The 20,650-nt window shown below is 39.6% G+C and overlaps 1 protein-coding gene across 2 annotated transcripts; it reads right to left on the bottom strand.

Moving 5' to 3' along the window:
* Positions 1 to 1,341: 1,341 nt before the first annotated feature.
* Positions 1,342 to 18,943, bottom strand: fbxo18 (F-box DNA helicase 1). 2 transcript variants are annotated; one of them, XM_008423334.2, is made up of 21 exons: positions 18,620 to 18,943; positions 16,692 to 16,850; positions 15,306 to 15,874; positions 14,634 to 14,770; positions 14,387 to 14,552; positions 14,122 to 14,303; positions 13,950 to 14,024; positions 13,501 to 13,592; positions 12,349 to 12,517; positions 12,007 to 12,226; positions 11,841 to 11,928; positions 11,673 to 11,768; positions 11,456 to 11,592; positions 10,518 to 10,614; positions 9,621 to 9,787; positions 9,454 to 9,535; positions 8,491 to 8,685; positions 7,626 to 7,751; positions 7,413 to 7,519; positions 1,921 to 2,055; positions 1,342 to 1,798 (listed from the first exon to the last, which is right to left on the bottom strand). In XM_008423334.2, exons 1-21 carry the CDS (start codon positions 18,636 to 18,638, stop codon positions 1,634 to 1,636), a joined length of 3,183 nt encoding a protein of 1,060 aa, XP_008421556.1. In that variant the 5' UTR covers positions 18,639 to 18,943; the 3' UTR covers positions 1,342 to 1,633. The 2 variants fall into 2 exon arrangements, with proteins under 2 accessions (XP_008421556.1, XP_008421557.1); XM_008423335.2 differs by having other exon boundaries at positions 14,387 to 14,534.
* Positions 18,944 to 20,650: the final 1,707 nt, after the last annotated feature.

Here is a 20,650-nt window from a genome sequence, read left to right as displayed (position 1 = left end):
AAAATTGAAAAATACTAAATGAAATCATTTAATTTAGCATTACTAAGCTAAACCTAGGAGCATTTTTTTGTTTATTTCCTCCGTGAGAAATTTGTTGCTGAAATTGAATTTGAACTTTCATGTACCAAGCCCACGCTTCAAAGATTAGCTTGGATTTTTTGAAGAGAGGTTCAGCAAAAGGCAACGTCAGTGACGGTTCGCTTTACTGTAGTAGAAAAATACATCGCTGTTAGCTTGTTGGCAAAGTAAATAAATAAGGTGGAGGAAGCTAACGACGGTGCTTGCTAGCTTCTATTGGCTAAAGCAGTTTGGTCAGCTAAACCAGTAGCCTGCCACAACTGTTTTAGTTTTAACTATCTTAATCACCCTAATCTTTAGCTTTCTAAAAAGATTCTGTATCAGGATCAACATTTTTTGTGTCTGTTGAACTATTTCTAATTGGGCAACTGATATAAAATTCATTGCAGATGTTGGCAAGAAGCAAAATAATACAAACATACAAAGACATACAATTGGTCCATATAAAGTTATGGGTAAAAAAAAAAAAAGTTTGACAACTAATAAAGATTAAACGAGAAAAAGATTTGCAAACAGACATCTATATAAAGCCAAGAGAGCAACTGGAATCTTTCAGTATCTAGAAACGTTTCTGCAGTTATTTGCCAATCAGCATCAGATGGTTTAATATTAACCGATTGGCTTTAAATATCTGAACATGCCAACGATGTTTACGGGATAGACTACAGCTGCTTTAAGTTTAGAATTTTCACTAGCTGCAAGACAAGAGGAATAGAAACACTTTAAATAAATCACTGTGGGTGAGCTGACGGGGCTGACTAATTCTGCAGCTCTTCTCTTCTTACCAGTCAAAAAATATTTGCCATTTCCTGTCATGGAATTTTCTTCCACATTGTGAGTCAAGCTGCCAGGACCTTTACAAAAAAACAAACACAGCCACAGAAACCAAAAGTCTTTAAAGGACTTATGAGTTCTTGTGAATTTCAAACTTAGGATTTTCATCGAGTCCTGGAATATCCAAAACCTTTCCTGACACCTGTTGGTCATTATTGACATTATATTCCCATTTGTACACCAACGTTAGAAGCCAAAATAAAATTGGCAGACTTTATCATTTTGCGCAACCAGCAACAGTTTCGCTATACTCCTGCGTGTCTCTTCTGCAGAATCGTAGTCACATATGGAGCTAATTTGTGAGCTGGAAGACTTTTGTGCAACTTTGCCAAATTTGTGAGATTTACTGGACGCAGGTTTTTCCTGTCAAAGATGAAGTAGTGACAAAATGTGCTTATTTAGGTGAAAAGAAACAACCCACCCTGGAAATTGAGAGAAAACGAAAATGTAATTTTCAGGTACACATTACAAAACATACAACACTGTATTAACTTAACAGAATTGTAGGAAGAAGGTAAAATCTCCTTTGCAAAAATGTGCAAAAGTTAAAAAAATCTAGTTTTTTTTCTTTTTTTGGGAAAGTTAAAACTTACCATTAGTTCTGTGTCTCTGGTGAAAAACATGAATTTTGCTCACACACTCATGACAGTCATCCAATTCTGGTTTTTCAAGTGTATTTGCACAGAAGTTTGTTTTTAATGTCCACTCCTGGGAGACAAAATCAAAAAAATAGCTCCGGGAAAAACGGATGGTGGATGGGAACGTGGAGCTGCTGTGGGATTTCCGCCATGGAGAGGACGTCGTCGGTCATGAGAAAGGCCGTGGGCCCGATGCGGGTCCACACGCACCTCTCACACAGCGGGCCCTCGTTAGTCACGCACTCGGCCTGAATGAAAGCAAGAAAAAACAAAAAACAAACAAACAAAAAAAAAAAAACAAACGTTTTTACCCTGAATTTTCCTACCACAAAAATAAATAAATAAAAATAAAGATTTTAAGTCGTCTTACACACTGCATCTTTTGTCTGGCCATGACGAACGCTGAGCCAGGTGTGACGCAGTTGGGACATTCTGAGATGGAGCACGGCAGAGGATCGCTGCCCACCGCCAGGGAGCTGGGCATCTTCGACTTGAGGAAGTATTCCTAAGAATTAAAGAGATGAAGGGGACGCAGGTTATCGACTAATATGTAAATGTAAAGTTGATTAATCTTATTGATAAACAAACCATTATAAACGATGAGCAGCCATTTCCCCAAAAACCAGAGTTTTCTCTTGTTCCAAGAGGCTCGACCATCTTTTCATATCATGAATGGTTACGTTTTCATTTTGTGTCAGATGTAGTACCGTATTTCCGGTAATACATAATAATTGAAAACCTTCAATTTCCTCAAAAGCCAACAGTGCTCCTTATAATCCGGTGTCCTGTTGTGGCTCAATATTGGTCCATATATAATATGGACCAATATTGAGCCACAACAGGTCTAGTAACTACGGTAAGCAGCCGCCGACTACGGTTACTGCTTCTGCGACTGAGCCTTCTGGCCCAGTCGCAGAAGGCTCTTCTCGCTGACCGGAGTCGGACTGTTTTGTTGACATTCCCTGAAGTGCAGCTCCATCTAGTGGATGCATAACATAACTCCAGCCTCTACTGTAGCGTCTATTCTATGCGCCTTATGATGCGGTGCGTAGGCCTGTCACGATAACAAATTTTGCTGAACGATTAATTGTCTAAAAAATTATTGCGATAAACGATAATATTGTTTCAATACCTTCTGACACTGATTTAATGGAAATGACTAATAATGCATGCGATTTCCTGCCATAGATACACTTTATTTTCAGAAGCACACATAACACTGGAACTGATAAACTAAATAAAAAAAACAACGAAAAACAAAAATAAAATGGATTAACATAAAACGTACTTGAATAAAAACTAAACAACATAAAGCCAAAGTGGAAATAAATACTGCATTCAACCCAAAGAGAGCAGATTATGAAGTCTGTATACTATATTGCCCTTCAGTAATCACTAGATTTAAATGGAGAAGATGGGCACATACGACTACCTAATGCAGTAGTTCAYAMTACACGATTTTTTTGCCCATATTTTCCCCTTATGACAATCTTACATYGTTGGCCGATCTAAGATTGTTGCTGGTGATTTTGTAACCGATCATCCTGCAGTGTGTGGTGGGTTACGGTAGATCTTCGGCCGCTCCGATCTAAATCAGGGGTTTTCCCCGACTGGGAGCTTAACACTGAATGTGACAGGTAGCCTATCAGAAAGCGCAGATTCTCCTCCGTGCTTTCTGAGGGGAAATTACGGAGGGGAATCCCAAACAGCTGACACGGCGTAACCAGAAGTCCAGCAGACATTGGAGATGATATGTGGAAACAACATTAATATTTATTCAACATTTTGTGCATATAGAAATGACGAGGAGAGAAGTTGGAGCCAAATTGCTACCTCAGTTGATAAACCCCGTAAGCTGTTCTTCGTTAACGTGACATAAATAGGTTATAATGATTTTCATTCATCAGGACTTTACGCTGACTCTAGTCACATGCATTTCAGGTAGATTCTAGTAAAGCATTAATTGCCTGATTTTAAAATTAGTTAACTGGAATTGTAGCCATTATTTTGTGCCCATGTGGCTGGAAACCATACGAACCACTATACCTGGGATTTCTGTCGGCTAACGTGTGTCTCAGGTTTTGAAAATGGGCCGACAACTCGTGTAGTGTGCGCTGGACATTAGACTAAGGAAATGAGGAAGGGAGGGTTAGTGGAGAGCACCGGAGCTGAGCCTTTTTTCATTCAGTGTCATCAACAGAAAGAAAAAAGGCAGGAAGAGACGATAAAGCCGATAAATTAAACCCATCGACCTCATTTTAATTATCGTGCGATTAATTGATTTATCGTTTATCACGACAAGCCTAGCGGTGCGTCTTATATATGAAAAAAGTTTTGAAATAGGCCATTCATTGAAGGTGCGCCTTATAATCTGGTGCGCCTTATAGTGCGGAAAATATGGTAAATACGGACTAAATAAACAGGAACCTTTTAAATTGACACTTTGGGAGCTTGTCGAGTGTTTATGTTTCAAACAAAGAACAGCTTAAAGTGCACTTTACATCCCAAACACAGCCGTGTTTGGACCATTTCTCTTTTCCGTTCCAATACGGCTCCGCCATTTTGTATCATACGCATCAGCTGGCTCCACTTCAAGATGACTAGCGGGTCCCTCTGCTGGATGGCGGCCAAACTACAACACCGAAGGCGGTCTAAGCGGACGGAATTAGTTAATCGATTGGAACTAATTTTAATTTCATAAACTATTAATAGACAATTAATCGTAATAAGATTGTTTGCATTCACAACCTATTTTTCTTTTAAACAAAGTAAAGCCTGGACATTTCCCACTAGAAGGAGTCTAATGATTAGACAGATTACCTCATCACATGAGGTAATCATTTATTACCTCATCACATGAGGTAATCTCATGTGATTCTGCTCAAGTCCTATTTCTACAGAAATCATTTATTGCCTCAGCTTCCTGTGGAAAAGAGAGAGCATCTCTTTTCCTGTGACCCTCTTACTGACTGGATAATTCAACTGGACGGATTTGGTGGGGATTCCTTCTTCCATGTTTTCATTTCATCATATTATAAGCACAAAGTTCAGTTTCTTATTGGGATTTTAGAAGATTGATCAGCAACAAGTGTGTAATTAGGAAGTGAAGAAACATTAGATATGGTTTTTAACTTTTTTCTTTTCTTCTTTTAACACCAATCTGAAAAGTGTGGTGGGCACCCTAAACTGCAACTGTACCAATATCCAACCTTGTGCATCACCCTGCTCTTCATAATATGAGGCAGAGATTCACCTCCCAGTGGAACAATAAACAGTCAGAGTTGGAGTGAAATATTTAAGATCAAAGCATACTTATGCTGGAGTGTCCTAGTAAAAGTCCAGAGCCAAATGCCACAAGCAACTGTGGCTAAACTGACAAACTGGTGTTAACAGACTACCAAACAAGGATGTTTGGTGAATTTGAGTTATTTTGCAAAGAACAAGCAAAAATGTCACACTCTACATGCACAAGACTGATAGAGACATATCCCAAAAGATCTGCGCTGGAATTGTTAAATAAGCATTGGAAACTATGAATCCATGAATGGTTTGATTTTCATTTCTCAATTATGGATTTTATGTCACCAGTAACCCTCCCGACCCCACTAAGGGACAAGGGTGTATAGAAAATGGATGGATGGATGGATTTTATGTCTTCCACAAATAAATCCCAACAAAATACTGTTTGTGGCTGTAAAATCAACTAAAAACACCATCCACACTGAAATAGGTTGTCTCTGAAGATTATAAGACCACAGTTGCACTTTACACCGCTGTCGTTCTGCACCAATGCAGCAGGCCACCACCCACACACACACACAGACAGCATGAAGAGCTTAACCAATGAAAACATGCCACAGTCCCACACCTGCAGCTGAGTTCATCAGAACAAGTTGGAGGGTTGAAACTTCAGAAGCTTTCATGTTGTACTTCTGCTGTGGTTTGAGCGGTGTTTGTTCTTTTAAAAGGAACAAAGGTGTCCAGTTGCGTAGTGCGGTATTTTCCATACAGTTTTATAAGGAAGCAGTTGGTTTGAGGAGCTGAATTAAAAACAGATCTGGCTCCTGCTGACTCAGATGTGGGCCAGAACCTCATGATATCATCTGTGATTTCCCTGTTTTTTACGGTTTAAAAGCACAGTAAGAAAAATCTCCAAACATTCTCTCCCTGTTATACTGCAACATGGCAAATACTAATTACAAAATCAATAGCTTGCTTTTAATTTCAGATAGCTAGCTACATAGAGAGGGAGGAAATATATAGAGCTAGATTGATAAAGAGCTAGATAGCTAGATACATAGAGAGCTTAATAAATAGAGAGCTAGCTAGAGAGCTAATAATTTAAGAGTGCTAGATAGCTAGATTAGACAGCAAAATAGAGAACTAGGAACCTAGCAAGCTAACTAGCTGGACAGCTAGCTAGCATTTTTTAAATTTATTTTTTAACAAGATACTATGGATCATGTCCATCTTACATCTGGGTTTCTTCTTGGCTATGTTCAGAGATCAAAACTCTTCATTATTTTTAAACTGAAACATTGATGGCTGCTTAGCAAAATGTCCAGAAGCAGATGCCTAATGATGCTTTGTGAAAACTTTGTATTTTACTAATTTAGAACCATCATGATATGATGAACATTGAGTATCAGAGTAACAGGAAGAAATGGGGATGTAAAAGTGGATGTTTGAACCAGAGGTCGCGCTAGACTTTTTTGTTATCCGTCATCTTGACAGACAAAATTTTTTAAAATCGATCATGTACTATTTTTACCAGTCAAACTGTAATCATATTGAAATAGGTTATTTATGCGGTTTAGTTAATATTCACCTAGTTGAACTGTGAATCCAGATCCCATCACACATAAAAGAGATAAATGCATCTAAATTTTTCATCCATAGTGACACAAACCACTAACTTATAACAACTGAAATTAAACGACTCCACTTAAATTACTTCACCTGCCGGGGTCTGAACGCACAGTACTTCACAAATTTCTCCTGGTCGCATCTGCGCTGGTTCATCAGTCAGTTGGATCTGTCTGATCCAAACCGACCAATTGAACTTTGTGAGTTTTTTACCCTGTGCGCGGGCCGGGCATGCACTTTTACCGGGATTATTTATTTATTTATTTTTTGTGTGGTTTCACTTCTCCGAAATGGACAGATGCTACATCTTCCGCACTCCAGAATGCCGCTCTCCTGGGTGCGGGAGGGTAATGTGCACCCAGAAGGCTCCATTTGTTAAAACTGCAGGATGATTTAAGTTTAATTTTCACAGCGGCAAAGCTGCATCCTCCTTGGTTGTGCAGTGGACTGTGCATGCTATGGTCTAATTAACTTCGGCATAGTCATTTATTTCCTCAAGAGACAAACTGCCTGAGGAAATAAATAAGTCTCATTCATTATAAATGGATTAACACAGCGTTCTATTCTCTTTAGTTTTATCTGGTTTGTAATAGAGACTTGAATTAAAGGCGCCATTTCTACAAAAGCTTTGGAATGCGCTTCTTAACCAGATGCTCCAAAGCGCTACCAGCTCCCGGTCAGAAAGACGCATTCAGTTCAGAGTCCATGAGATGATATTCAGAAAGGATTTTTTTATTAATTGATTTTAGTTGCCTCTGTGATGAACTCTTTGCGTAAAGTCTGTAATGTCTGTCCATGTGCACCAATCAAGGGTGTTAATTATAACCTGTCAAATGACAGACGGGGTTCAAATTTTCCGGTCGTTTAACAAAATAACCGGTAAAATACGAAAAATATTCAGTTAACGCAACCTCTGGTTTGAACAGACTGTGCTACTTTGCGAGGACTGTGAGCAGACAGTGGGTGTAATAAATGTACTGTGTGATCATATCCCACCCCAGCCACAGTGAGAATCCGGAGGATGTTTTTAGTTATAACCAGGGAGGACATGGCACGAGTCACCGCCACATACAACAGGTTCCACTCGTCGTCTGGAATCTTAGCTGCGGAGGTAAGTGAAACGAGCGCAATCAGTAGGACAGCTCATCATAAAATGTTTATTTTTTCCAAAAGAAAGAGTATGTGTGTGTGAGGGGGAAGGAAACGTACAAAAAGAGAAGTCTTGAATGCGGCAGAGGTTGTGGCCGGAAGCGGGGACGCTGGCAAAATCGTCGGTGACGATCACAGTGTCGAACTCCAGACCTTTGGCCTTGTGGACAGTTCCAACAATAAAGTCTGGGTGCAGAGAAAATATGGCTTAAGGCAATTAATCAGGTTAATCAGGTTAATCATGATTAATCGATTATTGAAATAATCATCAACTAATTTAGTAATCAATTAATCGCTCACTGGAGTATACAGACTCTAAAATATGCCATTTGCTGAAAGACCACCACATACTGTTACTGCATTCTAGACAATTAAATGTTTATTTTCTTACTTAAAGGAATCAAGTTATTTATTTTCTTGGATTTTCTTTTTTTTTTTATATTGTATAAAATAAGCTTAAGTGGTTAAAAGAAACATTTGCAGTGTACCCTAAAAAACGTCCGATTAATCGTCAGAAGAATCGATTACTAGAATAGTCGTTAGTTGCAGAATTGAAATATTTGCTAAAACAATGAAGGAAAAATGGACAGACGCAAGTTCTGAACATTTTCAATAGCTTGTTTTTCATTTCCGTAAGACTGAATGGAAAAACAGAAACAGCAGGTTGTCCTTCAGGTGATACACCGTGACAATAAAAACCTCCTACAGGAGTTCCATGTCACAAAAGACGCTTGGATCAGCCAAGCTTCTAAAACCCACCGCCTCCTTCGTCCAGACCACGACCTTTTATCATCTGGTATCAGCTTTACTCTAATCACACCTTAAGTAAATCAAGCTGCAGGGTGAAAAAAAAGAGTTGCAAAGTGGCTACTTTTCTGAAAAAAACACCCGTCGCCGTCCACTCCGTGTTGGAGTTGGCGCATACCTGCTTGGTGGAAGTCGGTCTCTGCGCACGCCTTGAGACGGGCCACCAGCTCTGGGATGCGCTCTCTGTATTTCTCCACGATGCTGAGCTTCCCATCCAGCTCCTTGTCTTCAGTTTGGATGATGTAGTCCTTAAAGATCAAGTAGGGGTCCCTCTTGCTTGAGAAAAACGTCCGGATGAGGGGGTCTTTGATGGCTGACAGGGCATCAGAAGGTAAACATTTACTCTCACATCGCCTTGTAAAAGCATTCATACCCTGTCTAATCATTTTTTTTGTTTTCTTTTGTAAACCCGCAAACTTCAAAGTATTTAACTGAGATTGTCCGTAATCTAAAGTACGGACAACTGAGAAAGAAAACCATTTATGGTTTCCTCATCTGTCGCGTCAATCAATGAATCATTCAAACGCATCATAACTTCAAATTAGCTTGATTATTTCCATTCTGATGAGTCATACTTATTGAAGGGCAATTTTGTTTAGAGACGACATCATTTATTTCATCTGTAGTTTTGGTTGTGTGTGGTTTCTAGTTCAATTTTATTTATGGTTTTTGACTCTCGTGTTTTATTTTAGAATTTTCAAAATGTCTTCCGGTTCCAGTGTTAAGTGTCAAAGTTAAAGTTCACTTTGAGAGGGCAAACGTATCAATACATTGCTTGAAAATGGTCTCAAAATGGCAATATTGTCGTTTATCGCAATCATTAGTGGGAGAATTTATCACCCGGCAAAAGTTTTCAGTCTGGTGCTTTAGTCTCAACTGGTCCTTTTTATGAGGGATAATTTTAGTGTTTGGATGCTGCGCCCTCCGGTTTATTTTCTCTCACGGTACGAATCAGTATTTTTGCAATGTTCTTCAGCATTATTATTATTTTATTTTATTTTTTATTATAATACCCAAGTAAATCAAACTTACTCATCGGCTTGAAAAGATTTTTTCTTTTTTTATATGACTGGACACTGACCTCTTCTTTTGGATTCCTGCCCTGCATGAGTCATCAGATGGTAGATGTCCATGATCTTCTCCAGCCCAATGTTTTTCACTCCCTGTTAGATGGAAGTGAAAACTTACATTGACCACTTTTCTTTTCTATTTTAAATCCTCTCTGTGTGCGTGGGTGTAAACACTCACACCGATGAAGTGGATCCGGCACTGCTGGTTGGCGTCTGTAAGTTGGACGGCGCCCTTAAAGACGCCCAGGTTACACCGAGACAGGACGCCGATCTTCCCCCGGCTGCAGCTCTCGCCCTTCTTCATAGCCTCCAGGGCTTTCTCTGCCATCTCATCACACACACCACCTGGAAAATTAACAGTAGAATCTGATCATGATGCACCATGATTAATCATGATTAGTCGTGCCTGATCACGATTAACCATGTCGCATTACGATTAATCATGATTAATCATGTCGCATCATGAATGATCATGATGCAACATAATTGATCACGATTAATCAGGATGAATAATGTTGCATTATGATCAATCATGTTGCATCATGATTAATAACGATTAATTAATCACAATTAATCATGTCGCGTCATGCTTAATTATGTCACATCACGATTAATCAAGATGAATGATGTTGCATTATGATCAATCATGTTGCATCACGATTAATCATGATGCAATGCAATTAATCATGATTAATCATGATTAACATTTTTAAATCTCCTCTTAAGTACCTTTTGCTATCCAATTATTAATCAGTAGGGCTGAAAAATAGTTAACAGATTAGTCCTATACTGTCAGTCATTTTAATAAAATGTTTATCTTCTTACTTAATAAAGGACTTGAACTATTTGATTATTTGCGTCTCTTGACATATTTCTAATATTGCATCAACTAAACATAAGTGATTATAAATGCAAAATCTGCAGAATGTGGCAATTTTTTAAAATCCAATTAACAGATTAATCGTCAGAATCATAGATCACTAAAATAACTGTTAGTTAGTTGCAGTTTTAAGTAAAAGCCTAAAACAAACTCTCAGCTGTTCTTCTGTTAAAGACAAGCCTCTGCAGCTCTTACTTTTCTGCATTCCTCCAACCAGAATCTTCTTGACCCCTTTGCAGACTTTCAGGATGGCTGCGCCCACGAAGGCGATCTCCGCTCCAAACCGAAAGCTCTGGACCAGACACACAGCGTGATTTTACGCTTTTCAGCTGCAAAACGCTAAAGATGAGTAAACTTTTTAAAAAAGCGTGCGAGTTATTTTTAATTAGAAAACCGGTTAACATGGCCGCTCATCAGATTCACAAATTTTCTAAATAAACAAGTTAAAGTCAGTCTTAACACTTCATCCTCAGGGGTTGAAGATAAAACTTTCAAAATAGTCAGACTAATTTGTGATCTACACACTTATTCTACACCTGATTTTTTATATTATTCAAAAGAAAAATCTGAGTAAATATAAAAGCAGTTTGTAATTATTTGAGGAAAAAATATAACCACCATTTTTGTAAGCTTACTTTCTCACATTAAAACTTTACAGAAGTATTCACACCCATTGAACCACAAACCTTATATTCTACAGGGATTTTATGTGTTGGATCAATACATAGTGGATAACTGCAGTGGGAGGAAAATACCTGGTGTTAAATTATTGTAAATAAAGCATAGCCTGCTCCTTTTATACATTTCTTTTAGTTTTCCCATATGTTTGTGTCATCTACCCAATTCAATTCAGTTCATTTATTCAGTCCCAATTCACAATAAATGTAGTTCTTAGTTAAACTATGTGGTCAAGTTCAGTTTATTCTGTCAATTGGAGGAAAAGTTTGCCTTCCAAGGAAACCAAACTGGTTGGATCGAGTAATTCATTTCGCAGCAATTATCATTATCATTGTTTTAAAGAATACAATTGTACACACGAGACTGGAATCAGAAAAGCTTTCATCCACTGGAATCCGTGCAAATCTGAGTCAATCTGAGTGCATGATGAGAAGAGCCAGACTGTTAGCTTGTACCTGAGTGAGGTAGAAGATGTGTGTGTGGTGAACTGCGCGCAGGGCGTTGACTGCTCCTTTAAAGGTGTAGATCTGCTGGTGGGGGTCTCCCACCAGGATCTTCCCGCAGCGCTGGGCCAGCAGCACGTCCATGATGGCTGACCGGAGGAACAGAGCTCTTAAAACCACGGGCGAAACCGGGCGACCATGAGGCCATCTGCCAATGAATCCACAGTACCTGGTGTGCAGTCCTGAGCCTCGTCGATAAAAATGGCGTCGTATCGGTCTGTCAGGCAGGGCTTTGGGTCTCTGAGCTGCCACAGCTTCAGGTAACCTAGGCAACAAAGAGTCCAGTTTTAACCTGAGATGCTTTAGCTTCCATACGTTTCCGCTGTGGACGCCGTACCATCATGAGGCATGTAGTAGGCCTGCTTTGATTTCTCTCTGACGTCCTTCATTTTGTTCCAGATGTCCTTTGCCTCGGCGATAAAAAACTAGAAGTACAAAAGAAAACGTTAACACTTCGTCACAGATGTATTCATCAGGAGAGCGAAAGCGGTGTAAGCGTCTACCTGTTGCTCGTCGGGTTCTATTATTTTCCTGTGGCCCTTGCAGATTGCGTAGTCATAGGGGACGTGCTGGGGCCCGATGGTTTGGTCCGCCGAGGCCATGAAGGCGTTCAGGATGGTGGTCACCACTTTGGCCCTGCTGTACCCTCCGGCTCCAGGAGTCAGGGCGAGGTTGATGGAGAACGGCTTCACGTTGAAGGTGAGCTTCTCGTAAGTTTTATATCTGCGACGCAGAGCGCGACAGTGCAGTCAGTAAGTGACGCCTGTCTACACAAGACCGAGACGACCGAATCCGGTTCATGAACGTGCAGCAGCAACCCGCCGCCCCCTGAACAGGTTCCTCACCTCCTCCCAACGTCGCTGTAGGCCAAGGAGTGGGCCGTCTTGCAGTCCACGTTGGGAGGGAAGCGCCGTCGGGCCTCGGAGGCCACCGAGTTGTTAAACGCCACGTAGAGGAAGCGGAGGTGCGGACGCTGGGCGGCGTATCTCACCAACGTGGTCGTTTTCCCCGTGCCTGTGTCACAAAAAAACAACAACAACAAAAAACAGTATTGCGACTAGGAGAGGACTATAGAGAGCTGAAAACGTCTAGCCAGTTTTTAAGTCTTGATACTATTCTAATTCAACAAACTTATTTTGAGAGTTTATATTTAGGTTTAGCTTAATAAACCTAAATATAGGTTTAATAATTCACTTTTGATGATATTTCACAGTGAATCAAGCTTCATTATAATAGCTCTGCTGCTCTAAGGACAACATACTGTAGGACTGAACCAAAAGAGAAAGGTCGCCCCCTGGTGTCAAAGTGCCAAACAAATCAAAGGGCAGAAACTGCAGCACTTTGTTGGAATAATAACACCATGTTCTTGACTTGTGGTATTAAAAAGCCCAACCTTTTTAAATTATTATTTTCTTCTGGCTTATTTGTCACCAATTACTTTCCTGACTGGATTAAGATAATATATGAACCAAATGGTCTAAACTAACTCCTCACGTAATTCTATTGTAAACGTGTGCAAAAACTTTGTCAATGGTCTCACTAACGTCAAAAAGGCAAAATTTTGCACTTGCAGCGTTTCCATTAAATAAGAAATGAAATGAAAATCACACGTGAATAAGTTTGTTCAGGCTGTAAGTTCAGTTTGTGCCAGTGGCAACATCCGGTTATTGATCATGTGACTTGTGTGAGGCGAAAAAAATGTTTCCATTGGAGTTCCATGAAATAAACCCCACCTCATCCTCGCACCAACTTTTTTTTTTTTATCGAAAAAACAAAAAAAATAAATAAAACTTTTTCCTAAATTGCTGTGTCTCCATTAAGCAAATTTATTTTCAAAATGTCAAATTGCATAGTCATATCGTCAGTGGAAACGCAACTACTTAAACCAACCAACTGTTGAAAAGCGGTGCTCTGTCATGATTTTCACGTTACCGATTCTTTATTGCAGACGCCTGAGGCTAAGTCTGAAAAAGTCAAACAACGCTCAGAAACAATACCTGCAAACGCTACTATCTTGACCACGTGGTCGTCCTGGACGTTGTGGCTCAGGATCTCCTGCTGTTCTCTCGTGAGATGAATCTGAGGGAGTCTACCGCAAACACACAAAGACACAAGTCGGAAACTCTTAAAACCCTCTTGAGATTTCACAGAGACAAGTTAGGACACAGTTTGAATTTTATTAATAGGTTCCTTTGTGTATGTATGGAGATTTTTTTGCAAATTTCACTGCAGTAAAAAATAAAAAGAAGACTGTAGGGGACTATTTATTGGTGCTGAGTGGATAGGCAGTTTAACTTATCGGATCGATATTTATATGCTAAAATAAATAACTAAAACCAGCCGACACAGATGTTAATTCCCATATATTGTGCAACAACAGTTAGAATTATTATTATTATATATTTCATATTAAGTGCTAATAAAAGCCAGTGTCCTTTGGACTCACCCGTTCTGGTTAGAATTGGTAGAAAATGGACCGTTTTCCAGCAAGTAAAGAACGTAGTAGATGTTGTAGTGTAACCTGAGAGGACAGAAGGGGAGAAAAAAATTTAAATAAATTATTGTCAGGCTGAGCAGAACCACATCTGACCATCAGCACCACCACCTGCTGGTCTCACCTGTAGCCAATCTTGATTTTGTTCCTCTCCAAAGCGAGCAGCATCATGGCCATGTGGCTCAGATACTCTGTGATGGTGGTCAGCGACATGCAGCCGGAGAGCAGAGAGACCAAGGCCTGCACGTCGCCCACGCTCTCACTCAGGACCAATATAACCGCCATGGCTGCGTACGGGTTGGGACCCTGGAGGTCAGACAGAAACCCTGCCAGTCGGGTTCACAGCGTAAAGATCTGAACCGGCTCCTCAACCTGCAACGGAGTCGTACCTCAATGCCAAGGGGGAGAAACTTCTGGATGTCAGGAATGCGAAGCCTGATGGCGGCTTCGGCCTGAGGGAAGAGCCGGTGTTTCTTCACGCAGCTCAGGACGTCGTCTGGCTTCACGCGCTCGCCGACTTTATGCTGAGCCATTAGCCTGAACGACGCAAAAAAACTAAAACATTAAAATAAACTGGAACACATGTACAAGACCTGCCACAGTTGATCCCAAACGACACTGACGGGTGAGACTTACACCACGAGGTTTCGGATGCTGTGCTCTGAAGGTGCAGGGCAGGTGATGTTGCTGTTTTTCAGAGTGGAGCAGACCTCCAGCACCGTCTCCTTCTCTTTCATCATATAGCGGAAGTATTGCTTCTTGAAAGGCACAAACTGGGAAACAGAGCGGTGGAACGTTTACACAGTTTTTTGGGAGTAGAATCTATAAAATATGCTAGTAAGTTTAAAGGACGGTATTGGTGAGTGTTTTCCAGGCACATGGTGCCATTTTATAGCACAATAAAGTAAGTATGTTACGTTCAGTTGTAATAAAAATGCTCTATATATCTAATTTGACTTAAAAGAAATTTGAATTTGTAATTTAACACTTTGAAATTGGGCCTCTGTCTCTTTAAGAAACTCCACCTTCAGGATGTCATCACAACATGGCTCCTCGTTTAACCCTGTAACATTTTTACCTTCAGATGATGAGCACAAAATGAGCTCAGTGCCACCAGGTGTTTGCTAATTGCTGCTGGCTAGTCTGAAGGAGTTGAGTGGGGGAGTCTTGGGGTAGGGCTGGTCTGTGAGGTGAAAGGTCAGAAGCTACAGCCCAGAGGAGGAGCTTGAACTGTGCTGTTGCTGAAATGTGACTTGACAATAAGAGAACCTGCTGCTGCCGGTTCAGGTTCGGGTCGGTTGGTCTCACCTTCGGGTCCAGAACGATGTTCCTCCAGCGATGGCACACCAGGCAGACGTTGCGATAAAGGTCGGCGGCGGGAACCAGACACAGCACCTCCCTCAGCACCTCCTCCGGGAGGTCGCCCACGCAGCCCTGCGGGTGCAGCAGAACCTTGTCGCTGCTCAGGAGCCCAAAGTGGGCATCTGGAAGAGGCTCCACCTCCACTTCCTCCTCCTCAAAGTCGTCAAAGTCCTCGTCGTCTCCGAACATCTCCGCCGTCATTCCCTCCAGATAGTCCGCCTCTGGCAGACGGGCATCGGCAGAGGAAACCTTCTCTGGCAACATTTCAGCAGCTAACAGACTGTCGTCGTCAATCTCGTCCTCGTCCTCGGCGATGACCTCGGCTGCAGTCGGGGTGGCCAACAAGCTAACGTCGTCGTCGTCATCCTCGAATACGACCCCCGACCCCGCTCTGTGTGTCGATGTGGAGGGCATGGCGGAGGATTTGTGCGGACTCGAGCTGATAACTTTTGTTACAGAGAAAAAGTCATGAATGGCCTTCTGCTGCCCAGATGGACTTCCTAAAACAAACGGACCTGAAAAATGATGGAAAAGAGTAGAGAACTTCTTTTTTTTTTTTTTGTGAGAGTCACATAATTAGGTGAAATAAAAATATATGGCTCAATACAAGGGTCAGTGTTTATGTGTAGTTTTGCAAACAGTCTCTCTTAGAGGTGGGGCTGGGTGACGAATCTTAAAAATAAAATCTCAAATGTTTCATGCTAGATCCAATTTTAATCTTTTATTGTCTCGTTTTCTTTTACTAAAAGTAGACGTTACGCATGACCAAAATTATTTTGAAAAAGCAGCTTTTATTTCAATTAATCTTTGCTTTAGTTGTGAGACAGAGTATGAGGGCCAGGCTATGAGAATCTTTGGTTAATTACTAGAATATAGTCATAATGTTAGCAGAACAAAGACACTGGTTCACCAGAAACGTCTTGAAATTCTATCAAAGGCCAGCTACAAAGAAACAAGATGGCCGTCCTGGCGTGATGCCAGGAGCTATAGAAGCTATAGAAGCACACTGGCCAAAAAAAACAAATATCCAAAAATTAAATCCTCCAAAACACAAAAATTTTATTAATCCCTAAAATCAATTTATTGTCCATCTCTACTTAATGGATATTCATGTTATTTTGAAATTTGAAACCTCAGCAGTTTATTTATACAGTTTGAAGTCAATAAAGTTAAATTCACAAATAGGGAAGACAAGAACAGATTTGGTTCAATCAAAAGATTTTCCTAAACGGAACTTGACAGTAGCAATTCATTATTATTATTATTATTTTACCACCACTGTTTATTGATCCCCATATCTGTTCCACATGGTCATAGTTTGGAGTGCATTACCTTTCCGCCGTTGCTTTGTGGGGGTTCTGGGGTAAAGGCCCCAGTTGGGGTCTCGCCTGCCCTGCGCTGCGTTGCGTCTGGTCAGAGCGTCTGTGCCGTCTTCGCTGCGCTGCAGTTCGTCACATTCCTGCGCATCCAGGTGCTTCCTTTTGGCTCTCCCTGGAAACACAAATACGATAATTAAGAAATAAACAGAACACTCTCCAACATGAAAGTTGAGATATATTCTGTGACGTCATACTGGTCAGTCAGGAATTTTATAAATTGGTTCAACAAGGGAGCCAGTTTCCTTAGATACAACAGGGCAGTAGGGACATTTTAGAGTAAATAGAGGAGTAAAATTTTGCCAAAAAAAGCGAGAAATTCTGAGATTCATTTAAAATATTTACAAAAATAACATTATAGGAAAACGTGTAAATTTGATACAGCCATATTGCAACTTCTTCCTCTCAGTCATAGGCGTTTATTCCGTATGCTTTACAAAGTCAGATGTTGTTCTGACCCTGGATCTACACTTACTTTTCCAGATTCCTATTTCTTAAATTTATCCCTTCAGTCCAAGAGGATTTCCAAGATTTGGTTGCAAATGTCTGACTTTATAACCTCAGTAAATGTTAAAGTTTACTGTACAATGTCCAGAAATCTTTGTTTTAAATGTATGCCTTTAATCATGGAAAACTAGTTTCATTGTCATAACTTTGCAGCTTTTAGACATCAGAGAGTATCCACGTTTTTTTTCTTGTAAATATGTGGAATTAATCTAAAAATAATTTTCCCCCTCCCACTCATGGTCAATTTTTGTTATTTAATTGTTTTCTCTTTCAATCTATAAAGGTCCTAATTACTCCTTTCTACTTAAATATTCTTGTCAAGAGCTTCAGTTCTTTTTTTTGTTGATATTACTTCCACAGAACAGGTTTAAACATCTCTATTGTTGCTCTCAAAAGTGTGCAAACTGCCGTTTTAAATTTGGGGATTTAAAAAAAAAATGAAACCATGACAAATCATGTTGACAGTTGTTTTAACTTTAACAGAGCAAACCCTGTGTTATTTTTATCATTCAAAAACTGGTTTTTATTAAGGAGTAAATGTAACCTGGTTGCAATAGTGGGCATAGTATTAAATTAATTCTTTGTTGAAGGAACTTTTACATCAGTTTCAGCATTTACCATACGCTCACTCTGTTTCTGTCACTCACAGAAACCATCTTTTGATAACAGCATCTGCCTTCATTAAAAGCACCATTTCCAGAGAAAAAGTAACCACAGATCGTAATGCTGCCATCACCATGTTTCAGAGTTACTATGGTTTTCTTTCTGCTTCTGTTCCAAACCTTTCATCCAGTTTTTGTCAGGATAACAGGTCCAAGAAAGGAAACCAGACACAGATCTTTCCAAGTAAACTTTGCAGTGTATTCTGGTGGATCCCAAACCGGAAGAGACTGTAGAGCAGGGGTCACCAACTCCAGTCCTCGAGGGCTACCGTCCTGCAACTTTTAGATGCGTCTCTGCTCAAACACACCTGGATCACATAAACTGCTCATTTCCAGCCTACTGCAGAGAGGAATGAATGCTGGTGAAGAAATTCAGACATTTTGGAACAGAGGTGAATCTAAAAGTTGCAGGATGGTAGCACTTGAGGACTGGAGTTGGTGACCCCTGCTCTAGAGCAAGTTCTGTCTGTCCCAGGGGTCTCATCAGAACCACCTCAACTGGGCCTTTGGATCCAGGGAGGAAGGTAACTTTTTCTCTCTTCAACTAGTCTGTGTCAGCGAAATACTGAGACCAATGTTACTTGTAGCGATTAAAACAATAACAGACTGTTGTCCAGCCCACAACAGATGGACAGTAAACTGTCCAGCCTTAAAGAAACATGTAAGACAATATTTTTTAAACAATCACTTTTAATTTTCTTACAGTGAAACTCACCTTTAACAGCCACCTCCATCTTGGTAGCCAATACATACGTCGCTTCGTAACAAAAGCAACAACACTCAAACCGTCTGGTACCCGGTTAACTTCTACGGTTGCTAAATAAAAATGCTAGTTTATTTCTCTTCCTGCTATGACATTTTCTCTCCCTGTTTTTATACTGCTTAGAGAAACCAGTCGTAAAAAGTAAAAAAATGGCGTCTTCGTTGCTGTTGAAACGGAAAGGTAAAGATTTACATCTAGTTTTAAGAAGCGTCCTTGTTTCAAACATTCAGCAAAATCCAAGCAAACGTTCAGTGGCGTCACTGCCACATGATTGGTCAGTTTGTTCTTCCTCGAATTCTATTGTTATGTGGAAAAATCGTCCCACTTGTTCAGAATCGCCACCTGCTGGAAGGTTGGGATTTGGAACTGGAGTGTCTTTTTTTTTTAAAACTGATGTAGTCTTTTTAAGAATTTTGAAAACAATTACACATAAGGTAATTACGTGTAATTACTGAGGTGTTAAAAACATTCTTATTGATTAGGCCATAAATACATTTATAAATGCATAGAAACGTGTTGTGTGAAAAACCCATTTGCCATGGAAGTAGCTCAAAATAGTTGTTTTATGAATTTATTAGCGTTTTACTTCATAATTGAGTAACTTTGACTCACTCTTCTTTACAATGTGACTTTAATTCAGGTTTGTGCGGACTCAGCATTTCAATCAGGTTGAGGTATAACTGCCTCCACCAAAATTAGTTTAGATAAAACACTTCCACCACCACTCAACATTTTGATAGCTGGGATGCTGTGTTTGGTTTCTGGGAAAACATGGCGCTGTGCATAATATATGTTAGGTAGGTCTTTTTTTTTGTATACACAAAACATATTATACATTATGGTTTTTTTTTGGTAAATAAAATATATTTTAGATGAAAGTCTCCATCTTACTCCTGATTAACCCACTTTCAAAAAATCTTATATTGTAGATTTGTCGTCTAGGTCATCATGAATCAGTCATCATGATAATTGTTATTTTTTTAAATACCTATAGCTTTTTATCCTTTTCAGTATCCTAAAAAATGTAAAGTTTGTATTTATCACTCAGTAAGTGCAACATCTTAAACATTCTTCCACTAAACAGTAAAAACATTTAATGTTTAAGGCTTTAAGGTGACTCACTGCTATAAGCAAAATATAATTACACTTCCTTCAGGAAATCAATTTCCAAATCAAACTTTTAGGTATTTCACAATTTCTTTGCATATTTAATAAAACAAACTTATATTATAGTACTTCATTGCTTCAGTTTCAACCATGCATTTCTGATGTTGCTTGTTATACCTTTCTCCACACTTTTTTTCTTCCACTTAACTTTTCATGCTTGGATACAACATTCTGCACACCCGGAGTACGAGTATGTAAAAACTCTTATTCATGAACATCACATTGACTGAAGACGCTTTAGTTTCCAGTACTTGCTGTGTGGGTTAACTTCTCCTTTAATACCGTCAGTGCAGGAAATGCTGCTTCACAGTTGAACATAAAAATAAATAAATGGATCACATATTATGCTCATGTTCACATGATCTTTTAGTGATGGACTGGATGACTCCGTAAAATATACGTTTATGGTAACTTATGGTGATGTTTTATTTTAATTTGCAAGTTTTATTCTGCCACTATTATCAAATAATTTAACATCTTTGCCTTTTAAGTATTTAAAAAGTGATTATTTTTATTTAACTGACCAAAAAAAGTACATTTGTAAGATGTAAAAAAATCCTCTAAAATATATATATTTTTTATTGTTCAGACCTTAAAATACTGAGGGGTAATTTTCTACATTTACAAGGAAATATAGTCTTGTGCTTTTATTCTGAAAACAAAAATGATTACTTCTGCGTGTGTCCTTTTGAACTTGACACGCCTTCTCGATGGTCCAAGAGCCTATTTTTATTCAAGTGATACTGTAGGCTGTACCGCGCATGATCGAGATAACAGGCGAATGAGGTCGCTATCATAATATAGCACATGGAAAAC

This window comes from Poecilia reticulata, linkage group LG12 (genome assembly GCF_000633615.1).
Source record: "Poecilia reticulata strain Guanapo linkage group LG12, Guppy_female_1.0+MT, whole genome shotgun sequence".
Classification (NCBI taxonomy): domain Eukaryota; kingdom Metazoa; phylum Chordata; class Actinopteri; order Cyprinodontiformes; family Poeciliidae; genus Poecilia; species Poecilia reticulata.
Note: the sequence above shows the minus strand (reverse complement) of the source record. Positions and strands in the feature narration are given on the sequence as shown.

Bases quoted from the DNA above. Each gene is read 5' to 3' on its own strand.
- fbxo18 (XM_008423334.2), bottom strand. The intron at 14,553-14,633 runs GTAAGTCTCACC...TTAATGTTTTAG, and splicing joins AGCATCCGAAACCTCGTGGT to TTTTTTTGCGTCGTTCAGGC. The intron at 12,518-13,500 runs GTATTGTTTCTG...TTTGTGACACAG, and splicing joins CAAGATAGTAGCGTTTGCAG to GCACGGGGAAAACGACCACG.